This window comes from Manacus vitellinus, unplaced genomic scaffold (assembly GCF_001715985.3).
Source record: "Manacus vitellinus isolate BGI_N305 unplaced genomic scaffold, ASM171598v3 scaffold_7_pilon, whole genome shotgun sequence".
In the NCBI taxonomy this organism is placed as follows: Eukaryota; Metazoa; Chordata; class Aves; order Passeriformes; family Pipridae; genus Manacus; species Manacus vitellinus.
Window position 1 is genome coordinate 11020099 of NW_021940813.1, and position 17884 is coordinate 11037982.

General features: G+C 38.3%; 1 protein-coding gene across 1 annotated transcript in view; it reads right to left on the reverse strand.

Annotated features, from left to right (window-relative positions):
- Positions 1-304: 304 nt before the first annotated feature.
- The window catches only part of CNKSR2 (connector enhancer of kinase suppressor of Ras 2), a 159853-nt gene continuing 142273 nt past the window's right edge, over positions 305-17884 (reverse strand). Inside the window, 1 exon segment of the mRNA XM_029964754.1 lies at positions 305-3248. Within this exon segment, the coding sequence (XP_029820614.1) occupies positions 3199-3248 (50 nt within the window). The 3' untranslated portion in view covers positions 305-3198.

A 17884-nucleotide genomic window follows, 5' to 3' on the forward strand; every position in this document is an offset into this window, starting at 1 on the left:
TGGTCTGTAAGCACTGCAGAGAGTTCAAAGTTTTTCAGAGCAGAAGCTCTGTGACAAGAGAACTGCAATAATACTTTGTGGCTTCTCTAGACATTATTCACGTCATCAGATGTCATAATGAACTTGTGAACACGCAGGGCACCTCAACATAAAGTGTTCTCTCAAAACCAGCGTGAGAGTGGTCACAGCAGAAAGCTTCGTTCCCCATCCATTGGGCAGAATGTGTTCACCACAAAAGAAATAAGGGAAAGGAAATGAACATCAGCCCTGACAGACAATGGTTACGCAAATGCAAGACTGAAAATTTGCTGGCTTATTTCCTTTATTAAGCCCAAAATAACACCTTTAAAAAATCCTGACTTCATGAATAGATCAAATGCCTTCATTAAAGAAACATTTACTGCCATTTTCTATACTTTATTTTAAGGCATACAGAAAAATATTTAACAAATGTGTATGCAATTAAATGCCGGGGACTGCTAATTACAGCCCTTCTGAATGCCTCTGCAAAACAAAGATACTCAATACAATACGTTAGAAAGGGTGGGGAAAAGAAAGAGAGGAAGCTGTAGACAATCTAATATGCATTAGTGCAGATATATGCTGGCCTTTGGCTACGCCCAGCAAATAAGCCATCAGTGTAACCCCAAATGGCAGCCAAAGGACATTTTAGAATCACATCTTTGCTTCTGCTTCTCTAATTCATTTCCAAAACATTTCACCTCTAACGAATTATGGACTTTAATGACAGAATGTAAAGGACTGGCTGGGGTTGCAGGCCATTCAAACAAGGCTTTAATGACATATCCTTCAGGTTGCAGAATCCTTATATACTTAGCAGTGATTTATCATCCCTGGCAGAGGCAGGTACTTCAAAGGCAACCTTATATAAAAAATAAATTCTGCCTTTGCCAAGCATTGGAAAGAGCACTAAATTAAATTTTAAAATCAATTCTTACAGACAAGAGAGTCATAAAAACTCAGTGAGTTTGTCTATCTGGCCAACAGGCAAAAATTTATGACAGTACAGTTTTGTAATCAATAATAGCAATACAGTGTATGCTTCTGATTAGAAAAAATTAAAGATGCCAAAACAACATTGCTAAATATTTAGGCTGATTTGTGACAGTCCCATTGAGCAGAAACATAAAACATGCATTTTGATGAATTTCCAACTAGTTTATGTCATACTATGCTTTTTATTTTTTCAAAAAAGAATATTAAAACTATTATAAGCTTTGTCACCTGCTACAAGGCAGAATGAAGTAATTTTATTCACTGCACATTTCCTGTTTGTGAGGCAAAAAAGCATAATTTACTTCTTTATAAAAGGGAAATATATATAACTATATATATATATAATTTTATTGGTATTAACATAATGCAATACCATACATTGAGCAAACAGAAAGAAAACATTTCAAAATACATTTTTTAAAAGTATCTCCCCGTAAGATAGTATGAAATATCAAGTAATTAGCATTAACATTATTACAATACACCCTTAGCCAAATATATTAAGGAAAATTCACATTCTAACCACAGAGATAGAGGCAAACATCAACCCATAGGGGACTCAGAACATAATGATAAATACAATATCAGAATCTACTTCGAGTGACATCCAGACAAATACTGGCCCCAAAACAGCCCTCTGGAGTCTGGGTGTTATACAGAGAATACTTTGTGCCTGCTTGGCCAGGCAGCATCACTCACATGTTTAAGTCCTAGAAGATAAAGAGGAACTGAAGAGTTTAAGTGCAGAGTCTAATAAATCTCAGCGTGAGGTATCTTCTCCGTCATCATCCAAACGAGTGCCAGTGTACCCTCTGGTAACTCATTACAAACCATTAGATAAATGCAAGTCTCCAAAAGGTCTTTACATACCTCCACTTGACAGAATACACTTAGTTTAGCATGACACAGTAAGGTGACTTCCTTCACTAATGTGAAGCACGCTTAAATGACATGACTCTGTCTGGTTGGCCTGAATGGGTTCACTGGAGTTCAGTACAAGCAACAGGATTTTACAGTTACCATGGCTGAATCCCTCTTTAATTCCTTGAGGTGTGTAGAACAAAACTGAGTGACATCAAAGCCCTTCCCCTGCCAAGACCCTCTTCCCCTTCCGTTCTCCCGTGCGGGGGGCAGTATTTTCTGCAAATGTGCTCCATGTAGACTGGATCTGACTTTGTGCCTAGTCCCAGTGTGGAAAGGGTGCATTCTTCAAAAGACTGGCCATGCCCTTTGACACCTTCCTGGAGGCCTCATATTCAGGCATGTGGTTGTCTATGCTTTAACAGGTCTGTTCTCTGTTATAAACATCAGAGTTATTCAGGAAGAACTGACTTTCTGAACGGAGGCCATTAGGTTTCTTGCAAGAGGCTGAAGTTGAATCTCCGTCGTGCCAATTCTCTAATGATAAGTTTATCAACCCTTGAGTCCAATCGGTTCAGTGCCAAGAGATGTGGATCCCATTTGACATGGAGAGGTGCTATCAACTCTCGCAGTGTATTAGCCTAATATGATAAAGCAGTGATACAATATGTTGAAAGATCTGTGATGTGCCATTATTTCCATATCATATTAGTAAATTAGAAATACTACCATGCAAACAAGAGCAAATAGCAAATCTGGCATACAGTAGCAGCACTACAGAGCCTTTCTAATCTGCATGCAGCTATGCTCATGAGGACAGAGACATGGCACTGTTCTGCTATTACACCTCACTCCATTAAAATATCCATCCCTGATGCAAAAGAGGTATTTAGGGCAGAAAGTTATATAATCGCTTTTTGTAGATATGCTTTAAAAAAAAAAAAAGAAAATAACATAACAAAGACCAATTAAAAAAACCCAAAACAAACAACCCACAAATAAAACAAGAGAACAATACATCCTAACCAACTTGGGTTGGTTTTATCCATGTCGAAGACACATTAGCTCATTTGGAAGCACTGGGAAAGGGTCACTTGAATGAGGAGAATGGAAGCAAAGAATGTGCCCCAAATCCACCAAATGTTCTACAAACACAGAAAAATATCCTGGTGGTAACTTATGCGTGAGCTATAAAAAGAGGTGGCACAACACAATCTGGCTCCTTTCGTTCTCCTAGCTGACAGTCCAGCGTTGTGCAACGTTGGGTGGAGGATAAGATACAGAGCTAGGAGATCATGTGATTTTGCAACCACACTGACATTACATACTTCCATAAGCTAGGGCTTGAGAACTCGAGAATCTTTGTGGACCTGTGTTAGCAAAGAAAAGAGAAAGAGAGAGGTGGAATAAACAGCATACAGCTAAGTTGTTTACTTAGAGTTTCTGTATGGATATGCAGTCTCTGCACACAGGCAATTTCAAAAGCCAGGCTGCTCTCAGTTCATTCCCTATTCTATTGTCTACTGCACTAAATTGTAATACAAAAATGAAACTCCATGGATCTTGAAATCCGTTGCCATTTTAGTTCCCAGATATGAAAAGCTGGGGGATGTTCTGTTGTTATAAAAAAAACACTTTGGGAAAGAGTTCAACTGTGCATAATGTAAAGATGTACAAATTCAATCCAATTTAACTGGTGAGACTTGCTCAACCTTTGTTAAAAAGAATTTTTTTCCAAAAGGCAAGATGAAAAGGAAGGAAAATATGAAGCATTGCCATTTGTATACTTGAGCATATCACAAAAGGTCTAGCAAGCAGAAAAGAAATGTCTCAGTGACAGAAAGCACAAGGTAGAAAGAATCCCAGATGGAAACGTTGGTGCCATTTACTCCACCCACGGCAGCAATTGGAAAATGAGTTTCCAGAGAGGCAGAGGGTGAGCAATGCTATATGGAACTCAAAGTGAGTTCAGCCTCTCCTCTCTTGCTGAGATTTCCTGGGACTCTGCATGTCAACAAGGAGAGGAGGAAGAAGAAGGGTGAGGAAAACAGTTTATATAACTAAATTCTAAATACAGCAGTCAAGAGAAACTTTTACATAACCTATTGTTTAAAATAAAAAACATTTGATTCCACAACCAAAATGAAAAAAACAAACCCAACCCCCAAAACCAAAACCCAACCTCCAAAAAAACAAAAGGCCAAACCAGCACATTTCAGGACTCATGGGACCGAGGAAAGGGAGACTTTGCAGAGTACAAAAGTATGAAATGTTTTTCACATTTCATACTGTTTTATACAAAGAACAGTCATAGCATTGAAAATATGAGTCTTGGATTTGCTTGGAAAAAGGCACTAAGTGAAAGAGGATACTACTGCCTCATGGGTATGAATTTTGCAGCTTTAGGAGATCCTATCATCTCATGGCTGTTGTTCATATAACTTTATCTCTAAAAATTCAGAAAGTTTGGTTTCAAAGGTCAGGTTTTGGCAAAAGAAACTTCCCTTTTTGTGAAACAAGGTGGCTATGAAATAAAAGAAGATTACTAAGTTAAGGCAAGGGCACTACCTAGCAGATGTCTATACTCTTCTACACACCCTGCTGAGGCTGGCTGGGACACGTCCTCTGTGTCTGTGGAAGAACTGTGCTGCCTTCAACAGATAGTGGGACAGAACTTGTTTTATGTACCTAAATTTTGCATGAGGAGAGTATTTCTGAAAAAAACTGCTAGTAAGACACTTTTGTAAAGACTATTTAGTAATATAGCTAAGGCCTGATGATACAGGCCTATCATCAAACATTGGTAATTTTTTACTGTCCCAGTTTGGATTAGTCACTGTCCATGAACAACCTTTCATTAGGACCTCTTAAGATAAGTGGTAGCATACACTGTCCTATTTATCTGAAGGTGAATATAATTATCAAGCACTAGGGAGACTTTTCCAAAGAGATCTTCGCTATCACTTACTGATAGTAACTAAGAGTTTAGAAATTCTGCTTTTTGTAGCAAAATTATTTTTCCTTATCCTTATAAACCCCACATTTTCCTTCTGTATCACTAGTATTAGCAAAATGATTTATGTAAAAAATCTCCAGCATATGGTTTTGTTTCTAGATAAGGTGATTTTTTTTTTAATTTGTTTTAAAGGAGAACAAATACAAATAACAAAGAACAGTAACGTGCTTTTGGATGAATACTTATTGACACTACAACTTATGAAACTCATGAGACTTGCAAACATTTTGAAAAATAAACCGACTGCCATTCACATACAAAAATGAACACGACCCTGTGAATACAGTAAAGTGAAATTCTGCATTTATCAACCAAATCATGTTTGTATTATGAGAAGAGTTTTACAGCAAATGATTTCCCCAGAGTGGTTACAGAAACAAAAGTGCCTGCTGTAAATCTCTGCCTATTTCTTCAGCTGATGTGGTCATGGAAGATGTGAGGAATCTTATGTCTGAGCAAACCTGTAGCAGTAAGGTACTTTACCCGTCTAAAGTGGTGAAGACAGAATGCATCAGGGCTGGGACCAACCTACCAAGCAGGAGCAAAGGCAGCTTTACAGGCCTTTCCAGGCATGCCACCAAGTGTCAAAAGTAAAGGGGAGGAGAAAGTCCTCACCTGAGAGAAATGTTTGAGGGTCACAATAAGTAAGGTCTCAAAATGGCTCTCACACAAGAAGTCCTATATAAGCAAAGGGACACAGAATATGATACAACTAATTCTTTTTCTCTTCGAGACCTATTTATCAAGAATAACGGCACACCACCAGTCACTGTTGAGAAGGTAACACGTTAAGGTTTTCACTTTGATGTGTTTTTTAATAAAATGCGTAGCATTTTACTGCTGCCATTTAAGAGCACACTTTCTTATGAATGTTCACATTATATATTTTGCCTAAACAGAGTACAAGGCATCTGGCATGTTTATGATAACTTTACTTTTTAAAGAAGGGTTAGGTTGAAACTTTGGAAATAGGTACTTAAGTTTTAGAAAATGAAATTTCAGGCTTCCCATCTAGAGTGGCAATCAGTAAAACGTTAACTGCCTTTTGAAGATCTATCCTTTCCTTCACTTGTATCCTATTCTGTGTACATATTTCTACATTTGTCTATATATTCATGAGAGTAAAACTTTGACTGGAAACTCTTACCTATTATCTAGTTCAATAATGAAGCATATCTAGTTATGTATATTCCCCTACATGTAAATACTATGTGTGAGTAATCAGGCTCTGAACAAGAATGAATGCAAACAACAGTGGGAAAAAGAAAACCTTCCCCATGTATCACAAACTGCTACCTGGCTGCTTCTGTTAGAAGCCCATTGGTAGATACATCTTCCTCCTTACCAAGGAAATGGCTCAATGCTATTTGACACAGAGTTCTTGGGAGGAATGCTGGCAGATCCGCAAACTGTCTATTGCTCAATGGTGGGAAGCTCCTACCATTTCCAGGACTGCTCAGGTCTGGGACAGATGCCATGCAGAGAGGAAAAGGAGTTGATACAGAGGGTTTTGATGACACATCCAGTACAGCCCCCTCACACTATACTCCAAAGCAGCACCTCTTCCTGTAAGAAGTCCATTAGGTGTGGAAACAGTAGCAGGAGTCACTCAGTACTCCTCTGGAGACTGAGTCACTGCACTAAAGGGAACTAAATCAAACAATGATAATACAGGAATATGCTGTCTACAAATAGCAAGTTTCAGCTTTTCCAACATCACAGTATATGCTTTAGTGTCCCTCCTGTCCCCATTGAGGAACACCAAGAGCACAAATGTTATACGAGAAAGCATCACGGTGAGGATGGGGGACGGAGAGGACAGATGGTGGTGTCAGCCCACACATAACCTCCAGCTTCTGCTCCTCTGCAAGTGCTGCACTCGGCCCCAGGAGAACAAGGCAGTGGGAATTACAGGGCTCTGATCGGCAGGCATTTTTCCTTCCACTTACCACAGGATTTCTAAATCACAAACGTATCCTGGCTCTCCTATGCACTTCACGTAATTGAATTTTTATACACATTCAGAGGGTGCAAGACGTAATCGGGACCTCAACGTCCCACTGGGCAATTTATAAATTCTGAGAATGATATTAAAATTTCTGCATGTTGGCATTCTAATTGCTGGATTACATGGAGACTTAAGTTACATAAGCCTATAGGACAGGCCTCACCCAGGAGAACTCTGTCACGTTCAAAAGAGAAGCACATAAAGCATCTATATAATGGTGAGCTTCCTTTCAATCCAGTTCTTAGTACTGCTCTCTGTCCTGCCAAGGGCAGCATAAAGGGTATCCAGAGGCTCTAAGGAAATCCCTGTCACCACAATTGGTGATTGTTGTATGCAAGGGAATCCTGCTTTACAAAGTGTGGGTGGTGAATGAATGGAAACACCCTGTGATGCTGTGGGAAGGGCTACCTATAAAAACAGCCACCCTCTGAAACTGCCAGGTAAGAGTGCCCTTCCCTCACCCTAAGCCAAAGGATGCTTGTCCTGAGGGGGGCAGATAGGATTACTGGTGGTGCAAAGGGGTTTTCCTGCAAGGACTGTGTGGTCCAGGACCAATCAAGACTTCTTCTCCTCTATAAACAAGGGGGATGTAACAGAGATTTGTATAATTATGAGCACATACTTGCAGAGAAAAGTTGATTATTGCCTCTTTGAGTAACAGAAACATTTGAAAGTTTGTGTGGTAAATTCAAAACTAACTAGAAGAGATGCTTGTCTCTTCAGCATTAAAATGTGCAACTACTTCTTGCCACATGATAGAGCTCAAAGTACACCTGAGTTCAAAATCGATAAAGCTACAAGCAAGGCACCTTTAACTCTCCCCTAGAAATATGGTTTTAGGCACAGTTCATGGCAGGCTAACTGGGTTAGCTGGAATGTGGGGCTCATGGCTCTTTAGGGCAATCATTTGTGCTTGCAGGTGATTTTTTAAAACTGAAATAACTCAGAGTCTGAGATCTGATACAGAACTACACAAATCAATGTTTTGGACAATCCTTACTAAGCCCACATCTGCTGTGCAGAATGGAAATACTAGGTTGCAAAATACAGTAGTAAAATAACAAGCTCAGTGAATTTTTAATTTTGCAAGGATTTGTTGTTTTCAGAAGTAAATGCCCCTCTTAAAGAAGGTGTGTATCTGATGGCAATAAGCTTACTAATTTTCCTGTATAATGCCAGGACATGCTATCAGTACAACCAGCTATTCTGAAGAGGCTTTACAGCATTAGATTTGTCACTGATGCTTTTGTAATTTGCAGTGACTGCATATACATTCATCTTTCTCAATATTTTTTATTCCAGAAATATAGGTAAAGAGGTTATGGAGAAATCATCCTGCTACAACAAAATGGAATTAGGTTGTAAACTTATCTTCATTTATGTAATGTTTTTCATAACTAGGGGAAAAGAAGAATAGAAAACAACATTGCTTCTGAAAAGTAGACCCAACAAAAATAACTTCAAAATACATGAAGATCATACAACCTTTTATAGTGCCCTTGATTTTATGTGATATCTTAAAGACTTTACTGTGGTTACAGAGTAACTACGAAGTTCAATGTATATGATATAACACATCTATTCAACAACTCAATGGAAAAAGAAGAATTTCTCAAGTTTCTTACGACAAGTGCATGGTCAGCTTAAGCTGAAGGTTTTGTGGGAGAATGTTAATAGTTAATGACTTAAATTGTGGAGGCACCAAGGTGCTATGCTTAAGTCAGGCTTGGAGGCCAATAACAGACAAATTCTGCAAGGGTTGGGGCCTTTTATCATGGTAATTGTTGTCCCTTACTCAACTCTGCTCAGTTGTAAAACTTCCCCCCCCTCCTTGGGAAGGTCTGATGGGGCATAACTGGCTTAACTGCGCTGACATGAGAGGCAGCTGTCATGTCTTTGAAGGGGTCATAAACTATCAAAGACCCCCAAAGCACCCCCAGACTCATTTTCTGAGGCCTTCCACCAGAGGACTGAAAGTTCCCCCCACCCAGGGGAGGTACCAGGCATTCCCACTTGGCCCGAACATATATTAACCCATTGGACTTTGTGTTTGGTGGGGCTTCTTTCCCCACCCCCTACAGATCAAGACCATCACTTCGACCAACGATGCAACAATCAAATCTTGTCGTAGATCCCATGGGTGGTGATTATGAATCTTTCTACTCTTATCCATTCTTTCTTTTCCTTCCTTTCTTTTCCCTTACACATTTTCTTAAGTGCTTTCTTATTGCCATATTACTATAGATAATAGTAACTAAAAAAGCTACATACTGGCTTTCCATTGCAACCAAACTGTTCTAAAATAAACCCTACAGATATATAATTACAAACACCAATCCTTCAGTGTCTTTCACTCTAATCCGCCCCAAGGGATCTATTAACAACAGCTTGAGTTACTCTCATCTTCAGAGGCGGGTTGCAACCAGTTTTTAAAACAACCCCTTAGCAGTTGTGTGAAGAAACCTTGAGGGGATTTCAGAACTGGAAATCCACAGTTACATATCTAAGAGTAGAGAACAATCTCCCCTGCTCAGCCTGGAACTACCACAACCAGTTTCCCTTGGTAGAAGGAAATAGATATTAATAAAATCCAGCAGAAACAGAGATGAAGATCTGGCTATATACTTTTGGTCATTAATAACAGTGCCAGCTATGGCAACCACTAAAGATGAGCAACAGCCCTATGAATTTGTCTTTTAAAACATCTACTCCATTTCCATATGGTACAACTGAGTAAGTCATCTGAAGAAAAAGTTTCACCAGTGGGCTCTGATAGTACTTTTAGAACCTGTGAGCTAAGGGGACATTATGAGAGGGGTTTATTTGTCAAAAATAACTGTCACCTCAGCAGAGATATTATAGGGTTTTCAACTTAATCATGAGGTTATGCCAGATTCTCCTCCTTGGAGGACAACTTGGATTAAGGAAATGTTTTAGTGCACAGGCATGATCTGCCAGAATGTGGCCCCAGCATAAAATCCATCCGCTTGGCTCACCTGTGCATCTTACCAAGTTGCATAAATCTGTGAAATAAAGTCAAAGGCAGCATGTGTGCATTTACAGTAGGTTATACTGTAAGAGAAATGTGACACTGTAAAAACAAAATACTTTTAAAACAGTTTTTCTAACTGGAGAAAGATTTATAACACCATAATCCTCATCTGTGGCACAGACCATTAAAGGTCGATAGGATTCTCATTTGAAAAACCAATGACAACTTAATGAAACTTGTTCCATAGCTTATCCTCACCATTACAGACTTATGTCCTGTTTCTCATCTTCTGCCTTTTGCTTCCATCTCACCTCACTCAATTTTGAAATCTCTTCCCCAGCTACCCTGATGTTCCTTGTTCCCAACAAACACTACAGATCACAGACTGAAGAAAGTGTTTCCTTTGTTTTTCACAGGTAAATTAAACCTCCACCACCTTGGGGGTGTGCTCTCCTTTGTTCATTGGGTTACTCTCAGCAACCTACTCCCCATCATCCCAGGGAGCAGTGATGCTGAGAAATGCACACAGTCTTCTGGCAGCCTTGGCGGAAAAGCCAAATCTATGTAGAATATAAAATCTCACTCCTCCATGCCTGTTTTCCTCCAAGAAGGAACAACAAGTGTCCCAAGCGCTGGCTGCTCAGAGCCATTCGGTCATGCCCTCATCCTCCCACATTCAACCTCCACTAAATTTCAGAAATAATGAAATCCATAAAGACCCAAGTGCTATTTTCAAAACTGAAGAGCCTAATTTTTACTTCGAGTGACTTTTACTCTCACTATAAACCTCATAATCCTGTTTAGCAACAACATGAACCACCTTAGGAAATTGGTCTTTTGGGATGGGAGAGGCCAAGAAGAAGGTGGCTGACATTTTTGAGTTTCATTAACTGTAAAAGCCATTTCCAAAGTGCGAGTCTCCAAGCCAATCATTTTTTAACTTTACAAAACCCCTGAAACTTCCTTCCTCTCTGTAGCAATAGTTCAGTATTAATTGTACCAAAAATTTCAGTCATCCTTTAAACAAGTATTCCCAGGAAAACACACATCCCCTTTTCCTCTTCTTCTACTATGAAAACATTTTAGACTTATTTTATAGACTGAAAATGAAATTTCTCAAATTCTAAGAGTGTGCATAGATATAAGGATAGCCTGTTTATGCTGTAAGATTCATGATAGCTGCTATAAGGTGTTCCTATCTGCAGGCAGAATTTGTGAATTGGAAGTTAAAAAGTAAAATGAGCAGAGAACTTGGAAACTGTCAATTTATTAATGCATAATGCACTAATGTCTAAAGGGTATTTTCTGTTTGCTGGGTTTTTATTTTTTTTTTATTTCTCAATCTCACTATTTCATAAGCCATTGTCAAAATTCAGAGATTTAAATTTTCAATGTGATGGCATATAAAATTTATAGTATGGTTAAATTAGTCTAGTTCACTAATAAATATTTCTAGCCCCTGTAAAAATCATATGAAACTTTTGAGGCTACATTAAGAAATAGGACATTAAATACCTATATCATACAGTACACAGGAGAAGGTAAACATAGTCCTCAGTGGCAAAACAATGTAAAAGAATTAATAATTTAGTCTTGGAGAGTTTTAGCTTGGAGTGTAAAATTTAAATGGGATTTTCCCCAGGCACTTTACACAGCCATAAATAAATAAATATAAATACTCTCTTCTGCCTTCTAAAGAGGCAGAAACTAGCAACTCTAGTTGTCTCTAAAGCCATTACAATACATTTTCTAGTTAGAAATATAAATGTTTTACTGTAAAATTATGTACATTATGTACATGTACTTAGCTTGATAAAAAAAGGAAATGTCTTGAATTTTTTTTTTTAATTAAAAGTTGAATATAAATGGCAGAGCACATTCTAGCAGGGAGGAAAGAAACAAGAATTCTCAGAATAATCATCTTCAAACTTTTTATAGATTAAATATGATTCTTATGTCAGATTTCAAGTGTATACATTATTACAGTAAAAAAAAATAAATCACATTAATGCCAAATGCAGAAGCTATTGAAACACTGTTATGTGAATTATAAAACAGATTTTGCTGTTTTTACTGTAGGAAGACACTCTCTAATTCCCTAAGTCTCCTATTCACCAGCTCTCAAGGATTCCATAAAGACCACTTTGCACGGATAGGAAACGCCACATGAGCTGCAAGGAGCCCACTGACAGGGACCTCTGGCATCCCCAGGCCCAGCTGGGCCTTACAGTGCCACTGCCTGATCTCTGTCTGTCCCCGAATTTACAATGAGCAGAAAGCAACTAAGTGAGCTTTTCTTAATATTGCCTCCTCCTTGAGACCTGTAAATCATCACATGATTAAAGGAACATTTCAAAATCTGGCCGAAAGAGGGTATAAATTGAAGGTTTTTTGGCAGCCTCTCTCCTCACTCTCTGATGGTGATAATTCAAATACTTTTAAACAAATCAGTGGTGATATTTTATATTCCAAAAGCCCAAAATTTATCCCTCTGGAATCCAGGAGAGAAGAAATAATTAGCTAATATTATTTTATGCCAGCAGTACTCAAAATGTGGAGCCAGAAAGCAAAAATCCTACTTAAAACGCAGCCATTTTCTTCAAGTAAATACAACAAGATCCTGCAGAGAACTTGTTTCATGCTTTGTTCATAAAATCGTGGTATTTAATAGCATCACAGCAGTACAACGATGTTGGAGCGTTAACCATCATCAACAGGTTCCAAAACTCGCAAATGTGGCCCATTAAAAGGAGACAAAAAAATATTTATCTTCTAGCTTTTGAACCACAATTTTCAAAAACAAAGCTAGGAATCTATTTTATTAATAATGAATAAGAACAGAGATCCTCGCAAAACTGCCTGATTACTGGGCTTTTTTATTTGTTTGTTTATTAATAAAGAACTGTATTATCACATTTGTTTCGTAACAACTGACAATGCTTGATGTTGAAAAACAACAGATCTTGCAAATAAAACTCACATGGTTATTAGAAACTCTGAGTGTTAAGCACTTTTCCATCAGGGACTGATGGAACCCCAACTGACAAAAGAATGAGCCTTCAGCTCCCCATCTACCTCCAGGTAACATTTCTTGGCTATTTAGATGCAGAATGGATGTGAGACAGGGGACAATCTTTTCCTTCTAGTAGTTCAGCTCCCAGAAGTGAGTGATATTAGCCACCTCCCATATCCAAGGTGTCCCCTGAAAGCAAAAGCCAAGCCCAGATGGAGGAGACACCAAAGGCTCGCTGTTAACCGGGAAGGCTGCACTATGTCTCCTGAATCCAGAAACAGTCCCAGATGGCACTAATAGCCTGAATGGTGGAAGAGAATAAACTTATTAAAATTCACAAAGACCAGAGTGCCAGGAAACATTTCCTAGACTGCTGGAGGACAGTCTCAGAAGTTGGAATGATTTGGAGGGACGAAATCCCTTGCCAAGTTTCATATAACAATATGGTAAATGCTATGCTAACAGGCACAGATCTTGGCATACACCAAGTTAGTCTACAGGGCTTTTTTTTTTTTTTTTTTTTTGTCTAGTCAGGCTGTTAGTTTTACAAAATGTCATATTTATTTGTTTGTTGGTTGGGTTTAGCCCAATTAATTTGACATTTTAATTCACCTGAGGTTTTTATTAACATAAGCTACTTGATGTGGATATGTAAAAGGTGAAGGAATAATCAGAACAACCGCGATTAGAAAACACAACAATTAAGCAGAAAAGCATCTGGGATACTGTACAGTCCAAAGTGAAATATGAAGTACAGTATAGTTGCCAAACAGATACTTATCACAGTATAGAGTATAAAACAGCCAGGGCAAAGCAACCTTTCTGGTCTCAACCAAGTGTGCTGCACCCAGCTTGGACTCTGCCATCGCAGAAGAGATGCAAGTCAGCTGGAACAGCCAGGAAAGAGGAGCCAGAGGCCTAGCAAATGCTATCAATGAAAAAAACTAAATCAACCTTCATAAAAACCTTTCAGCTTAAAAGAAGAGCTGCTGTAATAAAGCAGTCTGTTTTCTGCGCCATAATGGAATGGAAATCCTGGGCTTAAATTGCAGTGGGAACAATTCAATATCTGTTAGGAGAAAAAAATTCCCAGGAGAACAAAAAGGAAAAGCACTGTCTGGATGGAATGAAGAATGCCCACCACTGGGGATTTTTATGGGCAGGTAGGTATAGTAGCTCCAGATTTAGAGGGCAGAGCTATAATAAATAATCTTTCAATTCACTTCCAGTTCACTGGCTCCAAGACACACACAGCGCAGTTACAGCTTCACCAGACTCTTCGGAGGGACAAAGATTTTAACATATATATATTGCCTTCCTGCAGTGGAAAGGTTTAAGAAACCAGTAAGGACATTAAGATTCCAAAATGGAATCACTGACAGCCAAACCATTTTAGCTGTCGAGGAGTATCTGAGGAAGTTCATAGGGCTGGCAGGTTCGATACACTACCTACACAGGATGTGTGACCCTCTGGAGCAGCAGCTAGTGACCAAAAGGAAAGTTAGCCAGAAAAACAGGCTAGGATGTTCTTTACAAAAAATTGTCCTGCAACAATTTTTTATTTCACAGGCCTCCATGACAATCTTAATTTTAAATATCAAAATTCTGAAGATTTAAAAAAAAATAGATCAAATCAAACAAAACAGCTTTGTAACATATTTGGCTTTTCCTGAGTCTTTTGTCCAGCAAAAAAAAATTCTAGCAGGATGCTGACTGTTTGCATTGAGGTCTTTAATATCCCATCCTGCTTCCCATGATGAAGAGTAATTTAAGTTAAATAATGCATATTTACTTCGTGACTCTCCAGATGTTCACCAAGGTAGTAGTTTGATAAAACTACATCCCTGCCATGTCCTTCCAAGCACTACTGACTCAAGTTTATCCCTGTTTTAATGGTTGCCTTGAAAGAACATGAGAGCCACACATACCAGATGGTACCACCTGGAGATGTAATAAATATAATCTGGAAAGACTTTGGTCCTCCTCTGTTCTCCTAATCCCACTGATACTGTGCCATATTCTTCTGATTTAATTACAACTGATTATAGAAAGGGTTTACTTTTTTTTAGCTTTGGAAAAAAAAGTAGAAAATTTAAAATTATACATTTTGAAAGAACATTCTCATGTACATGACAGGTGGTTAACTTTTTTATTGTAGGCTTCTGTTTCCTTTGCATTTAGAAACTTTCAGATTAGGCTAAGTCCTCGCTGCATCTCAAAGAGGAACTATCTCAGTTCTGCAAAAAATCCAGTGAAAAAACTCTTCTCAGGGAAAAATTCCAATTAAATTACAGTGGTCAAATCTAAGAGTGTCTTTAAAACAATTTTCAGTGAGTTTCAGTGAGAAGGTTTATGTAAATTCTTAGAAACAATGCAAGTTTTTCATGTTTGAAATCAAAATGAATGTGAGTTTAAATTCTGGGACAGGAAAACTCTCTTTTCAATGGAAAACTATGTGTTAATTTAAAAAAAAAAAGAAGTTGGATTTTCCTTTTCATACATAAAATAATTTCAAAAAAGCTACATATTATCATTTAAGAATGAAAGCACATTTAGAATCAAGGGGATGGAATCTGCAAGCACAAAAAAGACCTTTTTATATTGCTACTGAGATGTGTCAGGCCAGCATCTGGGAAGCAATAGTATATCCTTCAGTATGGTAAACAGAGAGCCCTACAGGACTTAGACTGTCTTTCCTCTATTGCTTGTGAAGTAGTCTGCCATTTATGAGTTGCCTTTTCCCAAAGACAGAATCTCTGCAGCCAGACTCAGACAGGGGAGCAGCAGAGACAGAGTTTGCTTACACTTAGAAATGGAAAAATTGAAGGTAAACCACTTCACTTACATAACACCTAAAGAGAGAATTAATGCAGAACATACCTCCCCCCCCCCCGAAATATACTCTCACATCTATAGATTCCTTGCTTCGCCACCTAACCCAAAGGGATCTCTGGTAGGGCAGTACCATAGTTCCATTGACAGTCCCCAACTTAGTAACTGAATTGAAGAAACTTTGCAGGAAAAATAATTTAGGAAAATGGCCATGTAAGAAATTCTCTTGTGCATGTCTTTTGCTTATAAAAAGACAATTTAATCCATATATTTCAGGAAAAAGCAAATGACCTTTGTTGGCAATGACACACAGAGCTATTAAAACCAAAAGAAAAGCAGGAATTCACCTCTCTTTTGCATTTTTAGTAGCATGGGCAATGGAAATCAAATAAAATTTCATATATGGCAACAATATATTTGCGGGTGAAATACATTCATATGAATAAACACTAACAAGCACAAAATTAAACTACTCTTATGACAGCCCATATTGCTTTCTGAATTGCTACTTAGTAAATGATTCAATATTTGGCTTTTGAACACTGCAGGCAATTTTTTCCCCTCAAACTGAAAAATTTAAAATCAGGAAACAGAGGCTTTGTATCCCATCATTTTTATGTAGAATGCAAACTCACTTCTCTAATAGGGTTGCTTTTGCATAGGAGAATTGGAAAAGCTTTATTTAATAAATTTTAAATTTTAATTAAAGAACCTGCTCAGAAAGAAATATACCTACTCCCAATACTTATTTATCTAAGTTAGCCTTCCTATCAGTAATTTTAATAATATAATAAGTAGTCTAAAAGACATTTTTATTCACACAACTGAACATACACCATATATGGCAGTTAGAAGACAACTAAGCAACTCTTACTTCGGACGACAATTTTCCCAAATATGCAATTGGTTCTGGAACCTTACAGAAATTCCTATCAGGTAAAAATGAATCTTAAAATTTAACAAGAATAAAGAAGTTTAGCCTGACATATCACCTAAATTACCAACAATGATGTTTCCCACATTAATTTTCAAATTTAACAGCTCTCATAGGATCTCAGTGGATCTTATGACAAAAGAAGCCCTAAATACTTAAGTTAAAAACACATAAAATAGAATATGTGAATAAACACCATCCCACTAGACATTCTGCATGTAAAGCATTTGCTTTGAAGAGCAGACCAGGTGATATGGTAGCCACTGTCTTGCCCTGCTTTTCCATGAGACACTGATAAAAATTTCATTGTAAATATATAAACTATCCAAAGCAGTGCAGGCTAGCCATTTACACTATAAATCAACAGGCTTAAGATCGTATTTTTGAACATAACTCAGCAGCGTTTTTATGTAAGCAATTACATAAGCATTCTGAGTTAACAGCAAAGTTGGAGCCTCAGAGGCAGTGGGAGGGCAGGAGGGATGGAGACTTCCTCCTAGCAGACAAGGCACAAAATGTTGATGGTCCTCAGCCTACAGGAGTGCAAATGCCCAGCCAGGTGCCACAGGAAGGCTCAAATGGGAATCAGGAATGAAAAATCAGATTCCAAAAACAAAGCTTAGAAAAAGCAGACCTGTATCTGAGAACACACGGGCTGTGTCGCCCAGAAGGATGTCAGGCAAAAAAACCCCTGGCAAATGCTCTCCGTTGTACAGGACTGATAGTGGAGGCAATAATTTAGAATGACACTGTCCTTCGTGTCCCAGAAGGTGCTGCAATTTGTGCTATTCATCAGCCTCATATGGAATACTTCTAATGTGAAATATTATCTGTAATTTCTCATAGCTCTGCTTATTTAAGATGTTACTGGGCACTCACACCTTTAATAACCTGAATAATTACAGAGGGGAAGATACGGTATCCTAATGGTTTCTCCCTTGCCTCTCAGTGTGGTTAAAACTAGGTGGTCAGATGACAGGACACCACTAATGGTATCCTCTCTGAAATGGAAATAGGCTGTTAGAAAAGCAAACAGCCCTATTAATTTCAGTCACACATCCTCATCAACTCCAGTGCACACAGTCCAGGCACTCTGCATTATTTGTCCTGACTCCCACATTTCACTGTTGCCTAAACCCTGCTAAAGTGAAGACATCTTACCCAAAATGCAGAGAAGCAAAACCTAGAAGTGGTACACAGGGTACCACTTC